This window comes from Mya arenaria, chromosome 13 (genome assembly GCF_026914265.1).
Source record: "Mya arenaria isolate MELC-2E11 chromosome 13, ASM2691426v1".
Taxonomy (NCBI): Eukaryota; Metazoa; Mollusca; class Bivalvia; order Myida; family Myidae; genus Mya; species Mya arenaria.
Genome location: NC_069134.1, coordinates 65,220,777 through 65,242,407, shown reverse-complemented (window position 1 = coordinate 65,242,407; position 21,631 = coordinate 65,220,777). Strand labels below are relative to the sequence as shown.

General features: G+C 40.9%; 1 protein-coding gene across 2 annotated transcripts; it reads left to right on the top strand.

Moving 5' to 3' along the window:
* The first annotated feature begins 302 nt into the window (after nt 1–302).
* On the top strand, nt 303–19,435 carry LOC128214822 (cerebellin-2-like). 2 transcript variants are annotated; one of them, XM_052921495.1, is made up of 3 exons: nt 303–428; nt 641–820; nt 18,985–19,435. In XM_052921495.1, exons 1-3 carry the CDS (start codon nt 311–313, stop codon nt 19,416–19,418), a joined length of 732 nt encoding a protein of 243 aa, XP_052777455.1. In that variant the 5' UTR covers nt 303–310; the 3' UTR covers nt 19,419–19,435. The 2 variants fall into 2 exon arrangements, with proteins under 2 accessions (XP_052777455.1, XP_052777454.1); XM_052921494.1 differs by lacking the exons at nt 303–428; nt 641–820 and adding exons at nt 18,305–18,468; nt 18,689–18,868.
* Nucleotides 19,436–21,631: the final 2,196 nt, after the last annotated feature.

The window sequence follows — 21,631 nt, the reverse complement described above, 5'->3', positions numbered from 1 at the left end:
TTGTCTGTGCCTTCCTAATATATACTTTTTATCGAATTTCATTTCATTCAAATATGTATATAAGACGGCACGGTATGGCATGTTGCCTTGGCGTATAAGTATGGAAAACGTCAGCAAGAGATTTCATGGACCGATAAGATACAGAAACGCATGCATGTTTTACAAAAATGAATACTCTCCTTTCGAAACAAGCCTAATTGATAACATCTCACGATAAGACACAACCACAATAACACAGATCAAGTTCACTTCATATCTAATGCATAAGTGCCTATAAGACAGCTCTGAAAATAATTATTTCAAAACTAACATGTTTGCGTTTTTATTATGTATCTTAAGTGCAAGATTTAGTTTTGCTTTTACTGATGAGGAGTTTAAAGCTTTAGTGGAGAGAATTGATTCTCTTGAGAGTCAAATCATAGCAAAAGGTAAACTGTTTGCTAGTGTCCTAACCAAATAGGATTTAATACATTGTAAGTAATCCATTTTATAAAATGAGAGGCATTCATACGTTTCTCTACTATAAAATTAGGGTAATTATTTATCATCTTATGCAGAGTATCATATCTCACTTAATACAATCAGAACTCCCCATTCAGATATACGAGCTATCATCTACTTGTGGTTTCTTATTCTTCAGATCTACAGAACACAGACCGGCTACAAGCTCAGGAGGAAGAAACAGCCCGACTACGGGCGATTATAAAGCACCAAAATGATGTGATTGCTGGCCAACAGAAGGTGGACGTTGCAGACAACGAGAAAGCCACTGGGGACAAAACGCCGCTACCCCACCTCTCTGTAGAGCGCAATGCATCTGGTATAATAATAATAAAACTCTACAACGAACTTTTACTTTACAATAATTGTTTGAGTTAATACTTTCTATAAAGCAACGGGCCCGTAAGTTTTGAGATTTTAATCCAAATATGTTTACAGTTCACAGAAGCAGCTTCCTTGCTGAAGGGCCAGTTGCTTTTACTGCCACAATGAGCAGCACTCAAAGTCATATTGGGATCAAGCAAAACATTTTGTTTGACAGAATCGTCCTAAACCTAGGGGGAGGGTACCATCCAGATCATGGACTTTTTATCGCACCATTTCCAGGTGTCTATATGTTTTCGACATCATTGCTGACAGAGCACACTGGAAGCGTCGATCTCCATGCGGATTTAGTCCACAATGGGAATGCTGTCAATCGGGTATACGGACACGGTGACTCTGGGCGTAATGACCAAGGTAGCCAAACGGCCGTACTTCAGCTGCAAGTCTCGGATGAGGTCTGGGTAAGGAACATCGATAATAACGACATGTCTGTATATGGTGGTGCTTACTCGAACTTCTGTGGTTCTTTGTTGTACCTTTATTAAAGTATATTACAAGTGTATACTGGCGTTGTTGTTTGTTACCCCATTAGACATACACATAACAGGTTCAGTGATACATTTTTGTATTTATAAACTAGGACAAACACTGGACAACCTTAAAGACGAAGACTACTAAAATGAGTAATGAGCTGTTTAGGAATCATAGCCGAAAAGCAGCACAGATTAATATACCTGATCCTTAAAACAATGATGTTATTGATATTAAATAATGACGCAAAGGTTACTAAAACTTCAATGATAATCCTTGTGATAAGACATATTTATGTCAATGCCAAGTAATGTATACAGCTACACATTTAAGTGAAAAATAGTAATAATCTATAAGACGAATCTATAAAGTTTTGACCAACCAACCAGGAACATGCCCCGTAGCAAACGTCTCTGAAAAATGTCAAATCTAATGGATGACCATGACTCTCAAGCTAGACATATTTACAGTATATGATGAATATTAGGGATGCAAACGAATAGCAAAATTGATATTCGAATATTCAATTATCGAAATACTTATTTTAGAAGGTGTAGTAAACTACTATTATAATTAGTCTATAAAGTAATAGCCGGAGCATTTCTACCCTACTTTGTCGTAGCCAGTACGCGCGGCGGACACTGATTTCCCCAAATGAGCCTTTAAAATTATCCAATTTCAGGAAAAAAAAATACATTATACACAGACAAACAACAAAAATCTCCATTTACGCTGTCGTTATATCTGTAAACAATGTGAAATTATATGGATTAGTAGTCAAATTGCGTTTTGCGCCAATGAAGACTAAATATATCTATAAAAAACCCAAATCAACTCGGGATCTAGTGAAATAATAACACGAAAACATATGTGAATATGACTCATCCATTGTACATCAATAAAGGAAATATATCATAAGACGCTAAACTATACATTCACATTTAAAAGCACGAACATTGTCTCGAAACATGGAAAACAGTTTTAAGCACATATATGTAACAAAATTATTGTAACACATGGCATTCATATCATCGCGGCGATTTGAGCTATGTTGAACAGCTTATTTTGTAGCCAAGACAACATATTGGTGTTAAAGCCGATTCCTGGAGAGTTATTGTAAAAGTAGGGGGACTTTTTATAGAACCCGACAATAAATGACCCTAAATGACATATGACGCGTGTTTAGTGTCTTGTCATCACATTCACGCCAATCGTTGTAAAAACAAGACAAACGAACTTTATAAACAAACAAGACAAACGAACTTTATAAACAACATCAGTATTGTAGGCAAAAGGTATTTAATTCTCTTTATTGAACTTTTTTTCAAATATTCGGATACCGATTTTGACATTCGAAAACCAAACGTTTGATCGAATATACGAACATTATTCGGATATTCGTTTGCATCCCTAATATTTATACTATATATTAAACCACAAATGAACAGTTAAACCATTGTAAAGTTACATGCTTGGAGATACACGAACACATAAATGATACCTGACATATTGTGCTGCATGCTTGTGTGGAATGCCTGTGGTATGCCCCCGGGTGGTGTGAAAAAAGGTCGGGGCAAGTATGCGATAAGAAAACGGTGGTGTAAAAAAGGTGGGGGCAGGAATGTGGTAAGCCCCCGGTGGTGTGAAAAAGGTGGGGACAAGTATTGGGTAAGACCACGGTGGTGTCAAAAAAGGTCGGGGCAAGTATGTGGTAAGCCCCCGGTGGTGTGAAAAAAGGTGGTGGCAAGTATTGGGTAAGCCCCAGTGGTGTCAAAAAAGATGGGGGTAAGAATGTGGTGAACACCCGGTGGTGTGAAAAAGATGGGGAAAAGTATGTGGTAAGCCCCCGGTGGTGTGAAAAAGGTGGAGGCAAGAATGTGGTAAACACCCGGTGGTGTGAAAAAAGGTGGTGGCAAGAATGTGGTAAGCCCCCGGTGGTGTGAAAAAAGGTGGTGGCAAGTATTGGGTAAGGCCACGGTGGTGTCAAAAAAGGTGGTGGCAAGTATGTGGTAAGCCCCCGGTGGTGTGAAAAAGGTGGTGGCAAGTATTGGGTAAGACCACGGAGGTGTCAAAAAAGGTGGGGGCAAGAATGTGGTAAACACCCGGTGGTGTCAAAAAGATGGGGGTAAGTATGTGGTAAGCCCCCGGTGGTGTGAAAAAAGGTGGTGGCAAGTATTTGGTAAGACCACGGTGGTGTGAAAAAAGGTGGGGACAAATATGCAGTAAGCCCCCCCCCCCCGTAGGTGTAACAAAAGGTGGGGAATGTATGTGGTAAGACCCCGGTGGTGTCAAAAAAGGTGGGGGCAAGTATGTGGTAAGCCCCCCGGTGTTGTCAAAAATGTGGAAGCAAGTATGTGGTAAGACCCCGGAGGTGTGAAAAAAGGTGGTGGCAAGTTTGTGGTAAGACCCCGGAGGTGTGAAAAAAGGTGGGGGCAAGTATGTGGTAAATCCCCGGTGGTGTCAAAAAAGGTGGGTGCAAGTATGTGGCAAATCCCCGGTGTTGTCAAAAAAGGTGGAGAAGTATTCGGTAAGACACCGGCGGTGTCGAAAAAGGTGGTGGCAAGTATGTGGTAAGCCCCCGATGGTGTCAAAAAAGGTCTGGGAAAGTATGTGGTAAGATCCCGTTGGTGTCCAAAATGGTGGGGAAAATATGTGGTAAGCCCCCGGTGGTATCGAAAAAGGTGGGGGCAAGTATGTGGTAATCTCCCGGTGGTGTCAAAGAAGGTCGGGTAAAGTATTCGGTAAGACACCGGTGGTGTCGAAAAAGGTGGGGTAAAGTATGTGGTAATTCCACGTTGGTGTCAAAAAGGTGGGGTAAAGTAAGTGGTAAGCCCCCGAGAAGAAGTTGGGAGAGAGTCAGTGGAATCGATTGTAGAACAATATGACTTAATACCTTTGGTGGATGGAACTCCGGGTTATAACAGTATTCCACTTTTTATGAATATAAATATGTCCATTCCTTGAAAGATGCTTTACCAAAAATGTATTACATTCATATGAATAGGGTTACTAATAGTTCAGATAGCTGTACGGCCTCAATTTCAGTATTGTTATAGGTTTCGTGCGATATTGACGTATGCTAACGTTTGATAATTCTTTCTGATAATAAATGGTTGCTGTTGTTGACTGACACAAGCGTCAATTCAGTTCACGTAACGTAAGGTGTTACGCTGGTGCCTTTATGTGTAAACCTGACATTTTGCAGTGTTTAAAAAGAGGAGGTGAGGTTATCGATGTATCAATGAACAAGTGTATAGTTACGTATAAGATAGACAACGGGTGGATATACTTTTGAAACAGAATACCCAAGCGTAAGCTATATATTGCATAGATACGTCCGAAAGTTGTCTATCAGACTACGTGAACTGAACAGTCTTGTGCTGCATTGTAACCAATCATGACACATGCCCCTTAACAAAATATTATCTCGTGAATATATTACCTTAAATACGAAGGCATCTTAACTATTCGTAGACGCTTAACGAGCGGTCAAATGTATTTAAAATGTAAAAGTGTCAGTAATGGAACGGTTTTCAAAAACTCTCAAGTTCTTACTCAACTGAATATACTATCAACGACATGCTTATTTTCTAATTTGACGGGGAAACTCTGCTACTGTCATATTTCGATTGATCTACAGTTGTAAATGACTTGAGTTAGATATTTGGCAACTACTTAAGTATTTTCTACAAACTTCGATCAGCAACCAGATCGAATATATAAGAGTATATCTTAGATAAAGTTGTTGAATAAGACTCACCCTCACAGTTAAATAAATCATTTTCAAACAATTTTTCACATAACGGATAATTGATCACCTTTTACATTTGAATCGTAAACGTAAATGTCTCCAAGACAGATGTGGCTGTGGCGTTTACAGTAACTAGACAAAACCGAGCACTCGGCATTAACCCAATATTGTGTTAGTGAGAGTTGTGTTTATTCTCGGAGGGGATATCACATGGACCATGGCCTGTTTATTTCTCAACAAAGTGGCGTGTACTTGTACCTCGTCTCTCTGGTGACTGAACACATCTGATAGTATCGTGTCCAATCGTTTAGCGGTGATTTGGTTAAGTAACGTGTTTTTCGCTGTCTTTCAAACTTTTTTTAATCATTTTTAAACTCATTTATTTAACTCCCCATATAACATGTCGGGTTTATCCGGATTGTATCTTTAAGTTATCACATGGTTTAGATAATAACTAAAGACATTAAACAGATTTTGAAAAATATTTTGCAAGGCCTCTTTCTTGGGTGGATGGAATAAGAGATGACTCCAGAGGTGCGACCATACCTGTGTCACACGGACATTAAATATAATGATTGATATAGGTTTTTGATGTTTAATCAACAGATAAAGTGTTCATGTGTTCATAATTATTAAAAATAATAAATAATTAAAGGTAGAGTCTTTTAAATACATCCATAATATAGTGGAAACAGGAGTCGTTTTACCTATAACAAAAACAGATTTTCATTTCCGGACTCCTCCTACCGCAATGTTGCAGCTAAATACCGCAAACGAAGTTGAAACATTGACCGTATCGATGACACCGTCTTTAGCGATGGATATTCGAGTTTTGTGTGGCATTTGAATAAATACAAGATAAAAACACATCTTAGAAAAGTGCAATGGTTTTAATTTTTATCAGTACGAAACAGTATACTAGTATTCAACATCAATATGTACTGGTCTCTTTTAATCAATTTATGTACAAACATATACTGACAGCCAAGTGCATTGAATCACTTTCTTACTTTATTTCATGGGTGGATGTATCATGTTCATTGAATTGTCTTAAAGAACAAGGTTCGTTCTCCACAGAATCAACATCGTTACTCGTCTCTATCACAAATATCAAGCTTATGAGGGCCTTAGGAACAGACAAAGTCAAACATACAAGTAACAAACATCTGTTACGGCATGGGAAATACACGTTCCAAACCCTGCAGACGATGGCCATTTGCTCTGCAAGAAGGTTTTTGTTTGATCAAATCATCGTGTTGTCGTATGCGCACAATGTAAGTACCAGGTTTCTTCTCTATTCGATTAGTCTTTCTGTGCGTGCCACAATGACGACATGATGATGTTTATTGCACGTGAGTGTTTGCAACGTTTTTCGACGAAATAATGTGTTGCATGAGATTATGTTTGTTTTGCTATATCCGTTACGTCTTAGACGTGCAGATGCATTAAACACAATATATTCACTGTATATATACTACGGACTCAAGTCAATCTTAAAAATAAATAGCTTAATTATGACATCAGATCATTTGTGATGCGCGAGTATTTGTATGCTACGTCGCCAAACTGTGAAGGAAATAATGATATTGATATAAACACGTGATCATGATTGGGTTGACCAAAATTATTCTGATGTGTAGCATATTAATGGAGATCGGTTTTCAGAGTTATTTCAAATTAGTAACGAATGCAGGATAATATTTATGCCTCATCAGTATCCATATCCAAACTTTGGTACGATGCAGTTTATGGGTAAAACATGTTCCTTCAGATAACTCATTTCGCGACGACATCACATGTATTCCATCGGACTAGTAAGGTTTGGTTGAGAACTGGATGCCTAAAAAAAATCTAAATAAGCGTAAACGTGGTGATATGTAAAACAAATCTTGTTAACAAAAACGTCATGTGTTCTTAATAGAGCAAAATAAAAGCCCAACGCCAAATAGTAAAGTGGTCTTTTTCAGAGATCAAAGACAAACACTCTATCAATGGCAAATCTCTTATTTTTTAATTTTTTAAAGAAACAAAGGTCCAAGGTCAACACCAAACACTTAATTGGGTCTTGTAAAATGGAACAAGATCCGATGTCAAAGCCACACACTGAATGTGGTCTTGTTAAATGGAACAGGGATCCGATGTCAAAGCCAGACACTGAATGTGGTCTTGTTAAATGGAGCAGGGATACGATGTTTAAGCCATACAATGAGTGTGGTCTTGTTTAATGGAACAGGGATCCGATGTTTTAGCCAGACACTGAATGTGTTCTTGTTAAATGGAACAGGGATTCGATGTTTTAGCCAGACACTGAATGTGGTCTTGTTAATTGGAACAGGGATTCGATGTTTAAGCCTGACGCCTGAATGTGGTCTTGTTAAATGGAACAGGGATCCGATGTTTTAGCCAGACACTGAATGTGGTCTTGTTAAATGGAACAGGGATTCGATGTTTAGCCAGACACTGAATGTGGTCTTGTTAAATGGAACAGGGATTCGATGTTTAAGCCAGACACCTGAATGTGGTCTTGTTAAATGGAACAGGGATTCGATGTTTAAGCCTGACGCCTGAATGTGGTCTTGTTAAATGGAACAGGGATTCGATGTTTAAACAAGACGCCTGAATGTGGTCTTGTTAAATGGAACAGGGATTCGATGTTTAGCCAGACACTGAATGTGGTATTGTTAAATGGAACAGGGATTCGATGTTTAAGCCAGACACCTGAATGTGGTCTTGTTAAATGGAACAGGGATCCGATGTTTAAGCCAGATGCCTGAATGTGGTCTTGTTAAATGGAACAGGGATCCGATGTCAAAGCCAGACACTGAATGTGGTCTTGTTAAATGGAACAGGGATTCGATGTTTAAGCAAGACACTGAATGTGGTCTTGTTAAATGGAACAAGGATTCGATGTTTAAGCCAGACGCCTGAATGTGGTCTTGTTTAATGGAACAGGGATTCGATGTTTTAGCCTGACGCCTGAATGTGGTCTTGTTAAATGGAACAGGGATCCGATGTTTAAGCCAGACACTGAATGTGATCTTGTTAAATGGAACAGGGATTCGATGTCAAAGCCAGACACTGAATGTTGTCTTGTTAAATGGAACAGGGATTCGATGTTTTAGCCAGACACTGAATGTGGTCTTGTTAAATGGAACAGGATCCGATGTTTAAGCAAGACACTTAATGTGGTCTTGTTAAATGGAACAGGGATCCGATGATTAAGCAAGACACTGAATGTGGTCTTGTTAAATGGAACAGGGATCCGATGTTTAAGCCAGACACTGAATGTGATCTTGTTAAATGGAACAGGGATCCGATGTCAAAGCCAGACACTGAATGTGGTCTTGTTAAATGGAACAGGGATTCGATGTTTTAGCCAGACACTGAATGTGGCCTTGTTAAATGGAACAGGGATCCGATGTTTACGCAAGAAACTGAATGTGGTCTTGTTAAATGGAACAGGGATTCGATGTTTAAGCAAGACACTGAATGTGGTCTTGTTAAATGGAACAGGGATTCGATGTTTAAGCCATACACCTGAATGTGGTCCTGTAAAATGTAATAGGGATTCGATGTTTATGCCAGACACTGCATGTGGTCCTGTTAAATGGAACAGGGATTCGATGTTTAAGCCAAATGCCTGAATGTGGTCTTGTAAAATGGAACAGGGATCTGATGTTTAAGCCAGACACTGAATATGGTCTTGTTAAATGGAACAAGGATCCGATGTTTAAGCCTGACACCTGAATGTGGTCTTGTTCAATTGAACAGGGATCCGATGTTTAAGCCAGGCACTTAATGCTGTATTGTTAAATGGTACAGGGATCCGATGTTCAAGCCAGACACATAATGCTGTCTTGTTAAATGGCACAAGTAGCAGACGTCAAAACTAAATACTGATTGTAATAATAGGAGCAGTAGATGTATAAAACGATTATTTGTGTACGAATAGAGGTGAACGTATTAGCAAGAACTGTTCCCAAGTCTTTTAAAACACATTAAGAGCCTTATTTCAAGATGAAGCTAAGCTCAATATTTTGTTTTGGTATAATTATTATATTTATATTCTTTCGGGAATTCGGACTAACTAATAAATTGTCTTCATTATAATTACGATTAACAAATTTCTATTTAGTACATTGAAGATTTTGTAAGAAATTTGTTTTATTCAATAATCTACTTAAGCTTGTTACGCTTAAGTAGTTTCAGTTATTAGGCCTGGGCCAGTATATTAGCTTATAACACTATGATAAGATACAAGGTATATAAAGCGATCTAAATGATCACATCAGAAACACAATCCAAATCATCGCACAACCCTTAAAATTATTTGATTTGTTTTTTCTAATTGTGCATTATGTTCAAGTTTACCTCAATCGACATCATACAAAACATATTTAAACATTTGTTTCCTTTCAAATTATCACAAATTGTCTGAATTCAATTTCATTTGTTTTTATTGGAGCACATAATTGAATGAGATGTTCATATACAAGTGTCTTTGTTGTCTACGTATAACTTATATCAAGTAGAATAATAATGAGTCAAGACAGAATGCCACATTGCATTTTTTGTCATCAATCTCAATGACAAAACGTATATGGATTAACATGAAATGTAACTGAAGCGCTGTTTTGTGAAGGTTACCAGTCAAGACCATTGCACAAAGGAATATAAAACAAGTTAATGTTTCCGTTGGCACACGACCAGGACCAGCTGTAAGCAATAGATCTTAGAAACCAACTAAAACTAATATTGCTACCAGACACTAAATTAAATATGTCCTTAATATTCACTGATAATTCGACACCTTGCATGTTTGATTCCCTTCATACGAGGTTACTTCAACCAGGACAGGTTCAAAATAACTACTTTTAGGTTATTATACTTTTTTGTCACCATTAACAACAACACCACTATCATTGTTTTTGGAACATATCAACCAGCCAATCAAAAACAGCATTTAAACAATACGTTTTGCCTATAGCCAAGTGCTGAGTCATATTAAATAAAACATGTTTTGTAATAATTGATAATACTCTTAAAAGTAGCATTTGAGTGTTTTCTTTGGACAGTAAAATGATAACACTCGTGAGCTTATTCCAAGACAGTTTTACCTCAATATAGGAACAATACAGGGCAGTACCCGCACAAGTAGGCACAATACAGGGCAATACACACACAAACAGTAACAATACAGGGCAGTACACGCACTAGTAGGAACAATACAGGGCAGTGCACACAAGCAGGAACAAAACAGGGCAGTACACGCACAAGCGGGAACAACGCAGGGCAGTACACACACAAGCAGGAGCAATACAGGACATAACACACACAAGCAGGAATAATACAGGGCAGTATACACACGAACAGAAACAATGCAGGGCAGTACACGCACGAGTAGGAGCAAATACAGGACAGTACACACACCAGCAGGAACAAAACAGGACAGTGCACAACAGCAGGAATAATACAGGGCAGTGCACAACAGCAGGAATAATACAGGGCAGTAAACACACTAGCAGGAACAATACAGGGAAGTACACACACTAGCAAGAACAATACAGGGCAGTACACACACACGCAGCAACAATACATGGTAGTAACCATACCAGCAATATTAATATAGGGCAGTACACACACACGCAGCAACAACACAGGGTAGTACACATACCAGCAATATTAATATAGGGCAGTACACACACATGCAGCAAAAATACAGGGCAGTACACACACATGCAGGAATCACACAGGGCAGTACACCCACAAACATGAACAATACAGGGCAGTACACACACAAGGAGGAACAATACAGGGCGGTACACACACTAGCAGGAACAATACAGGGAAGTGCACATCAGCAGGAATAATACAAGGCAGTGCAAAACAGCAGGAACAATACAGGGCAGTACACACACAAGGAGGAACAATATAGGGCAGTACACACACTAGAAGGAACGATACAGGGCAGTACACACACACGCAGGAATAATACGCCCTAGTGCTCAACAGCAGGAATAATACAGGGCAGTGCACACCAGCAGGAATAATACAGGGCAGTGCACAACAGCATGAACGATACAGGGCAGTGCACAACAGCAGGAGCAATACAGGGCAGTGCACACACTAGCAGGAACAATACAGGGCAGTATACACACACGCAGGAATAATACACAGCAGTGCTCAACAGCAGGAATAATACAGGGCAGTACACAACACAAGCAGGAATACTACAGGGCAGTGCACAATAGCAGGAACAATACAGGGCAGTGCACTTACTAGTAGGAACAATACAGGGCAGTACACACACAAGCAGGAACAATACAGGACAGTACTCACACAAGCAGGAACAATACATGACAATACACACACAAGTAGGAACAATACAGGGCAGTACACAGAAGAAGGAATAATAAAGGGCAGTGCACAACAGCAGGAATATTACAGGGCAGTGCACACCAGCAGGAACAATACAGGGCAGTAGACACAAGAAGGAACAGTATAGGGCAGTACACACACGATCTGGAACAATACATGGCAGTACACAACCCGACGGGAGCAATACAGGGCAGTAAACAAACCAGCAGGAACAAAACAGGGCTGTAGACACACGAGCAGGAACAATACAGGGCAGCGACACACAAGCAGGAACAATACAGGGCAGTACATAGAAGAAGGAATAATACAGGGCAGTGCACAACGGCAGGAATATTATAGGGCAGTGCACACCAGCAGGAACAATACAGGGCAGTAGGCACAAGAGGAAACAAACCAGGGCAGTACACACACGATCTGGAACAATACATGGCAGTACACAACCCGACAGGAGCAATACAGGGCAGTAGACAAACCAGCAGGAACAAAACAGGGCTGTACACACACGAGCAGGAAAATACAGGGCAGTGCACACACCAGCAGGAACAATACAGGGCAGTTAACAACAGCAGGAGCACAACATGGCTGTACACACACGAGCAGGAACAATACATGGCAGTACACAACTCGACAGGAGCAATACATGGCAGTACATAACCCGACAGGAACAATACAGGGCAGTGACAAACCAGGAGGAACAAAACAGGGCTGTACACACACGAGCAGGAAGAATACAGGGCAGTGCACAACAGCAGGAGCAAAACATGGATGTACACAAACAAGCAGGAACAATACAGGGCAGTTCACACACTAGCAGGAACAATACAGGGCAGTGCACAATAGCAGTAACAATACAGGGCAGTACACAACCCGACATGAGCAATACAGGTCAGTAGATAAGCCAGCAGGAACAATACAAGGCTGTACACACACGAGCAGGAACAATACGGGGCAGTACAAACACACAAGCAGGACAATACAGGGCAGAACTTACACGAGCAGGAACAATACAGGCAGTAGATACACAAGCAGGGACAATACAGGGCAGTACACTCAGCAGCATTAACAATGCAGGCCAGTACCAACACGAGAAGTAACAATACAGTGCTGTACACACACATGCAGGAAAAAAACAAGGCATACTTATACACACGAGCAGAAACAATACAGGGCAGTACGTACATAAGCAGGAACAATACAGGGCAGTAGACACATAAGCAGGAACAATACAGGACAGCACATATACAAGCAGGCACATTACAGGGCAGTACACACACAAGCAGGAATAATACAGGGCAGTCCGCACACAAGCTGGAACAATACAGGGTAGTACACACACAAACAGGAATAATGCAGGGCAGTACACTCACCAGCATGAAGAATACAGGGCAGTACACACACGAGCAAGAGCAATACAGGGTTGTACACACACGAGCAAGCAGAATACAGGGCATTACACACAAGCAGAAAAAATACAGGGCTTCTTAAAAATCAGCAGGAACAATACAGGGCAGTACACACAAGCAGGAATGATACAGTGTTGTACACACACAAGACGGATCAATACAGGGCAGTACACACACGAGCAGGAATAATAAAAGGCAGTACACACACGAGCAGGAGCAATACAAGGCAGTAGATAACCCGGAAGGAGCAATACAGGGCTGTACAGATACGAGCAGGGACCAAACAAAGCAATATACACACGAGAAGAAACAACACAGGGCAGTAGACACACGAGCAGGAACAAGACAGGACATTACATACATAAGCAGGAACAATACAGGGAAGTCCATACATAAGCAAGAACAATACAGGACAGTACACACACAAGCAGGAACTGTACAGGGCAGTACACACCTAAACACGAACAATAAAGGGCAGTACACACACCAGCTGGAACAATACAGGGCAGTACACACACAAGCAGGAACAATACAGGGCAGTGCACACCAGCAGGAACAATACAGGACAGCACACATACAAGCAGGCACATTACAGGGCAGTACACACACAAGCAGGAATAATACAGGACAGCACACATACAAGCAGGCACAATACAGGGCAGTACACACACAAGCAGGAACAATACAGAACAGTGTACGCACAACAAATAACAATACAGGGCAGTACACACACGAGCATAAACAATACAGGGCAGTACACACACAATCAGAAACAATACAGGACAGTGTACGCACAAGAAAAAATAATACAGGGCAGTACACACACAAGCAGGAACATTACAGGGCAGTGCACACACGAGCAGGAAAAATACAGGGCAGTGCACACCAGCAGGAACAATACAGGACAGCACACATACAAGCAGGCACACTACCGGGCAGTACACACACAAGCAGGAATAATACAGGGCAGTCCGCACACAAGCTGGAACAATACAGGGTAGTACACACACAAACAGGAATAATGCAGGGCAGTACACTCACCAGCATGAAGAATACAGGGCAGTACACACACGAGCAAGAGCAATACAGGGTTGTACACACACGAGCAAGCAAAATACAGGGCATTACACACAAGCAGAAAAAATACAGGGCTGCTTAAAAACCAGCAGGAACAATACAGGGCAGTACACACAAGCAGGAATGATACAGTGCTGTACACACACAAGACGGATCAATACAGTGCAGTACACACACGAGCAGGAATAATAAAAGGCAGTACACACACGAGCAGGAGCAATACAGGACAGTAGATAGCCCGGAAGGAGCAATACAGGGCTGTACAGACACGAGCAGGGACCAAACAAGGCAATATACACACGAGAAGAAACAGCACAGGGCAGTAGACACACGAGCAGGAACAAGACAGGACATTACACACATAAGCAGGAACAATACAGGGAAGTCCATACATAAGCAGGAACAATACAGGACAGTACACACACAAGCAGGCACTGTACAGGGCAGTACACACATAAACACGAACAATAAAGGGCAGTACACACACAAGCTGGAACAATACAGGGCAGTACACACACAAGCAGGAACAATACAGAACAGTGTACGCACAACAAATAACAATACAGTGCAGTACACACACGAGCAGAAACAATACAGGGCAGTACACACACAATCAGAAACAATACAGGACAGTGTACGCACAAGAAAAAATAATACAGGGCAGTACGTACATAAGCAGGAACAATACAGGGCAGTAGACACATAAGCAGGAACAATACAGGACAGCACATATACAAGCAGGCACATTACAGGGCAGTACACACACAAGCAGGAATAATACAGGGCAGTCCGCACACAAGCTGGAACAATACAGGGTAGTACACACACAAACAGGAATAATGCAGGGCAGTACACTCACCAGCATGAAGAATACAGGGCAGTACACACACGAGCAAGAGCAATACAGGGTTGTACACACACGAGCAAGCAGAATACAGGGCATTACACACAAGCAGAAAAAATACAGGGCTTCTTAAAAATCAGCAGGAACAATACAGGGCAGTACACACAAGCAGGAATGATACAGTGCTGTACACACACAAGACGGATCAATACAGGGCAGTAAACACACGAGCAGGAATAATAAAAGGCAGTACACACACGAGCAGGAGCAATACAAGGCAGTAGATAACCCGGAAGGAGCAATACAGGGCTGTACAGATACGAGCAGGGACCAAACAAAGCAATATACACACGAGAAGAAACAACACAGGGCAGTAGACACACGAGCAGGAACAAGACAGGACATTGCATACATAAGCAGGAACAATACAGGGAAGTCCATACATAAGCAAGAACAATACAGGACAGTACACACACAAGCAGGAACTGTACAGGGCAGTACACACATAAACACGAACAATAAAGGGCAGTACACACACCAGCTGGAACAATACAGGGCAGTACACACACAAGCAGGAACAATACAGGGCAGTGCACACCAGCAGGAACAATACAGGACAGCACACATACAAGCAGGCACATTACAGGGCAGTACACACACAAGCAGGAACAATACAGGGCAGTACACACACAAGCAGGCACAATACAGGGCAGTACACACACAAGCAGGAACAATACAGAACAGTGTACGCACAACAAATAACAATACAGGGCAGTACACACACGAGCATAAACAATACAGGGCAGTACACACACAATCAGAAACAATACAGGACAGTGTACGCACAAGAAAAAATAATACAGGGCAGTACACACACAAGCAGGAACATTACAGGGCAGTGCACACACGAGCAGGAAAAATACAGGGCAGTGCACACCAGCAGGAACAATACAGGACAGCACACATACAAGCAGGCACATTACAGGGCAGTACACACACGAGCAGGAACAATACAGGGCAGTACACACACAAGCAGGAACAATACAGGGCAGTACACACACAAACAGGAATAATGCAGGGCAGTACACTCACCAGCATGAAGAATACAGGGCAGTACACACACGAGCAAGAGCAATACAGGGTTGTACACACACGAGCAAGCAAAATACAGGGCATTACACACAAGCAGAAAAAATACAGGGCTGCTTAAAAACCAGCAGGAACAATACAGGGCAGTACACACAAGCAGGAATGATACAGTGCTGTACACACACAAGACGGATCAATACAGTGCAGTACACACACGAGCAGGAATAATAAAAGGCAGTACACACACGAGCAGGAGCAATACAGGACAGTAGATAGCCCGGAAGGAGCAATACAGTGCTGTACAGACACGAGCAGGGACCAAACAAGGCAATATACACACGAGAAGAAACAGCACAGGGCAGTAGACACACGAGCAGGAACAAGACAGGACATTACACACATAAGCAGGAACAATACAGGGAAGTCCATACATAAGCAGGAACAATACAGGACAGTACACACACAAGCAGGAACTGTACAGGGCAGTACACACATAAACACGAACAATAAAGGGCAGTACACACACCAGCTGGAACAATACAGGGCAGTACACACACAAGCAGGAACAATACAGGGCAGTGCACACCAGCAGGAACAATACAGGACAGCACACATACAAGCAGGCACATTACAGGGCAGTACACACACAAGCAGGAACAATACAGGACAGCACACATACAAGCAGGCACAATACAGGGCAGTACACACACAAGCAGGAACAATACAGAACAGTGTACGCACAACAAATAACAATACAGGGCAGTACACACACGAGCATAAACAATACAGGGCAGTACACACACAATCAGAAACAATACAGGACAGTGTACGCACAAGAAAAAATAATACAGGGCAGTACACACACAAGCAGGAACATTACAGGGCAGTACACACACGAGCAGGAAAAATACAGGGCAGTGCACACCAGCAGGAACAATACAGGACAGCACACATACAAGCAGGCACATTACAGGGCAGTACACACACGAGCAGGAACAATACAGGGCAGTACACACACAAGCAGGAACAATACAGGGTAGTACACACACAAACAGGAATAATGCAGGGCAGTACACTCACCAGCATGAAGAATACAGGGCAGTACACACACGAGCAAGAGCAATACAGGGTTGTACACACACGAGCAAGCAAAATACAGGGCATTACACACAAGCAGAAAAAATACAGGGCTGCTTAAAAACCAGCAGGAACAATACAGGGCAGTACACACAAGCAGGAATGATACAGTGCTGTACACACACAAGACGGATCAATACAGGGCAGTACACACACGAGCAGGAATAATAAAAGGCAGTACACACACGAGCAGGAGCAATACAGGACAGTAGATAGCCCGGAAGGAGCAATACAGTGCTGTACAGACACGAGCAGGGACCAAACAAGGCAATATACACACGAGAAGAAACAGCACAGGGCAGTAGACACACGAGCAGGAACAAGACAGGACATTACACACATAAGCAGGAACAATACAGGGAAGTCCATACATAAGCAGGAACAATACAGGACAGTACACACACAAGCAGGCACTGTACAGGGCAGTACACACATAAACACGAACAATAAAGGGCAGTACACACACAAGCTGGAACAATACAGGGCAGTAGACACACAAGCAGGAACAATACAGAACAGTGTACGCACAACAAATAACAATACAGTGCAGTACACACACGAGCAGAAACAATACAGGGCAGTACACACACAATCAGAAACAATACAGGACAGTGTACGCACAAGAAAAAATAATACAGGGCAGTACACACACAAGCAGGAACATAACAGGGCAGTGCACACCAGCAGGAACAATACAGGGCAGTACACACACGAGCAGGAACAATACAGGGCAGTGCACACCAGCAGGAACAATACAGGACAGTGCATACAAGCAGGAACAATAGAGGGCAGTATAAACACAAGCAGGAATCATACAGGGCAGTACACACAACAGCAAAAACAATACAGGGCAGAACATACACTAACAATAACATTAGAGCTGTGCACAGACAAGCTGTATGAAACACGGGCAGTACACACACCAGCAGGAAGAATACAGGGCAGTACACAAACAGGCAAGGACAATTTTCTGTAAAGAAAATGTATATTATTTTGACTGTGCCTTTCTTAAACATCGCACCTTTAATCTCGTATCATTCTTTTTAAATATTTATATAAGACGGCCCGGTGTAGCATGTTGCTTGGCATATGTTTATGCAAAACTTCTACAAGGGATTTCAAGACCTGATAAAATACAGACACATATGACTGTTATACATAAATGGTCTGCATTTGAAACAATGCTAGTTGATAACTTCTCACGATAAGACAGAACCAGACGACATTGGAGGTCAAATTCACTTCTTATCTAACACATCAGTTGCTATTAGACAGCTCTGAAAATCATTGTTTTCAAGTGATGAAAATGTTTGTGTGTTTATTACTTGTTGTAAGTACAAGTGGTAGTTTTGGTTTTACTGATGAGCAGTTTAAAGTTTTAGTAGAGAGACTTGCATCAGTTGAGAGTCAGGTCAATATACTCACAGCAAAAGGTAAATTGTTTGCTAGTGTCCTTGTGTCAAAACTTACTTCAGTTTAAGCTTATCGGATTAAATATATTCTAAGTTATCAAATCTATGAAATGAGAGGCATTCGTATGCTTTTGTATTATATAATAAGGTAATTATTGATCATCTTCTACTGAGTATCATCTCCCAATGAATTCTCCAAACAGATATACAAGCTATCATCGTTTGAAATTTTCTTGTTTAGATCTACAGAACACAGACCGGCTACAAGCTCAGGAGGAAGAAACAGCCCGACTACGGGCGATTATAAAGCACCAAAATGATGTGATTGCTGGCCTACAGAAGGTGGACGTTGCAGACAACGAGGAAGCCATTGAAGACAAAACGCCGCTACCCCACCTCTCTGTAGAGCGCAATGCATCTGGTATAATAATGAAAGTCTACAACGAACTTTTACTTTACAATTTACGTTTGAGTATATACTTTCTATAAAGCAACGGACCCGTAAGTTTTGAGATTTTAATCCAAATATGTTTACAGTTCACAGAGGCAGCCGCTTCGTTGCTGAAGGCCCAGTTGCTTTTACTGCCACCAAGAGCAGCAGTCAAAGTCATATTGGGATCAAGCAAAACATTTTGTTTGAAAAAATTGTCCTTAACCTAGGGGGAGGGTACCATCCGGATCATGGACTTTTTATCGCACCAGTTCCGGGGGTCTATATGTTTTCTACATCATTGCTGAGCTTTTACACTGGAAGCGTCGAACTCCATGCGGATTTAGTTCACAATGGGAATGTGATCAACCGTGTATACGGACACGGCGATTCTGGGCGTCATGCCCAAGGTAGCCAAACGGCAGTACTTCAGTTGCAAGTCTCGGATGAGGTCTGGGTAAGGAACATCGATTATAACGACGAGTCTGTATATGGTGGTGCTTACTCGAGCTTCTGTGGTTCTTTGTTGTACCCGAATTGAAGTATGATACAGATGTACACTAGCGTTGTTGTTTCTTACCCCATTAAGCATATACATCATAGGTTCAGTGATATTTATAAACTAGGACTGACATTGGAAAACCTTAAAGACGAAGACACGCAAAATAAGTAATGAGCTGTATATGAATCATAGCCGAAAAACAGCACAGATCAATATATCTTATCGTCAAAAAATGATGTTATTGATATTAAATAATGACGCAAAGGTTACTAAACGTTAAATGATAATCCTTATGATAAGACATATTTCCAAGGCCTAGTTTTGTATACAGCTACACATGTAACTGAAAAAGTAAAAATCAAAAGACGAATCCATCAAGATTTAACCAACCAACTAAGAACATGCCACGTAGCAAAAGTCTCTGAAGAATGTCAAATTTAATGTATGACCACGACTGTCAAGCAAGACATATTTACAGTATATAATTAATATTGGGGATGAGAGCGGATGGCAAAATTGATATTCGAATATTTGGTAATTCTTCGATCGAATATTCGATTACCAAAATACCTATTTTATAAGATGTAGTAAACCACTATTATTATTAATCCCTAATGTAATAGCCGGAGCATTTTTTCCCTACTTATTCGTAGCCAGTACGCGCGGCGGACCCTGATTTCTCAAAATGAGCCTTAGAAATTCTCCAATTTCAGAAAGAAAAAACAATACATTAAAAACAGACAAACAAAAAATGATTTATTTTACGCTGTCTTTATATCTGTAAACAATGTGAAATTATATGGATTCCTAGTTAAATAGCGTTTGGCGCCAATAAGGACTAAATATAACTATAGAAAACCAAAATCAACTCGGGAACTAGTGAAATAATAAAACGAAAACATATGCGGATTTGACTCAACTATTGCATATCAATAAAGGAAATATATCATAACACTCTATACTATACATTTACATTTAAAAGCACGAACATTGTATCGAAACATGGAAAACAGTTTTAAGCACATATATGTAACAACTTTATTGTAACACATGGCATTCATATCATCACGGCGATTTGAACTATGTTGAACAGCTTATTTTGTAGCCAAGACAACACCTTGGTGTTAAAGCCGATTTCTAGCCAGTTATTGTAAAAGTAGGGGGACTTTTTATAGTACCCGACGATAAATGACCCTAAATGACATATGACGCGTATTTAGTGTATTGTCATCTGATTCACACCTCTGGCATTATGGGCCAATCGTTGTAAAAACAAGACAAACGAACTTCATAAACAACATCAGTGTTGTAGGGAAAAGTTGTTTTATTCTCTTTATTGAACTTCTTTTCGAATATTCGAATACCAATTTTTACATTCGAATGCCAAACTTTTGATAGAATATTCGAATATTAGTTTGCTTCCCTATTCGTTATATATTGAACCACAAAAGAACAATCAAACCATTGTAAAGTTACATGCTTGGATATACACGATTACATGTATGATATCTGAACACATTGTGTTGCATGCTGGTGTGGAATGCCTGTGGTAAGCCCCGCGGTTGTGTCAAAAAAGGTTGGGGCAAGTAAGTAGTATGTCACCGGTGATATCGCAAGAAGGGACAGAAAGTCAGTGGAAGCGATTTTAGAATACGACTTAATACCTTCGGCGGTTGGAACTCCGGGTTATGACAGTATTTCATTTTTTTATGAACATAAATATGTTCATTCCTTGGATATATTGTTTTGAAAGATGCCTTACCACAAATATATTATATTTATATGGATAGGGCCACTAATAGATCAGATTGCGGCATTGTTTTAGGTTTCGTGCGATATTGACGCATGCTCACGTTTGATAATACATTCCGATCATAAATCGTTGCTGTTGTTGACACAAGTGTTAATTCAGTACACGTAATGTAAGGTGTCACGCTGATGCCTTTATGTGTAAACCCGACTAATTGCAGTGTTTAAAACATAGGAGGAGAAGTAATCGATGTATCAAGGAACATGTGAATTATGTATAAGATAGACAACGGGTGGATATATCTTCGAATCAGAATACCTAAGCGTAAGCTATATATTGCATAGATACGTCCGCAAGTTGTCTATCAGACAGCTTGAACTGAACGGTCTGGTGCTACATTGTAACAAGTCAAGACACATGCCCCTCGACAAAACATCATATCGTGAATATATTACCTTAAAGAGGAAGGCACCTTTAAAAATAATTTGTAGCCGTTCAACGA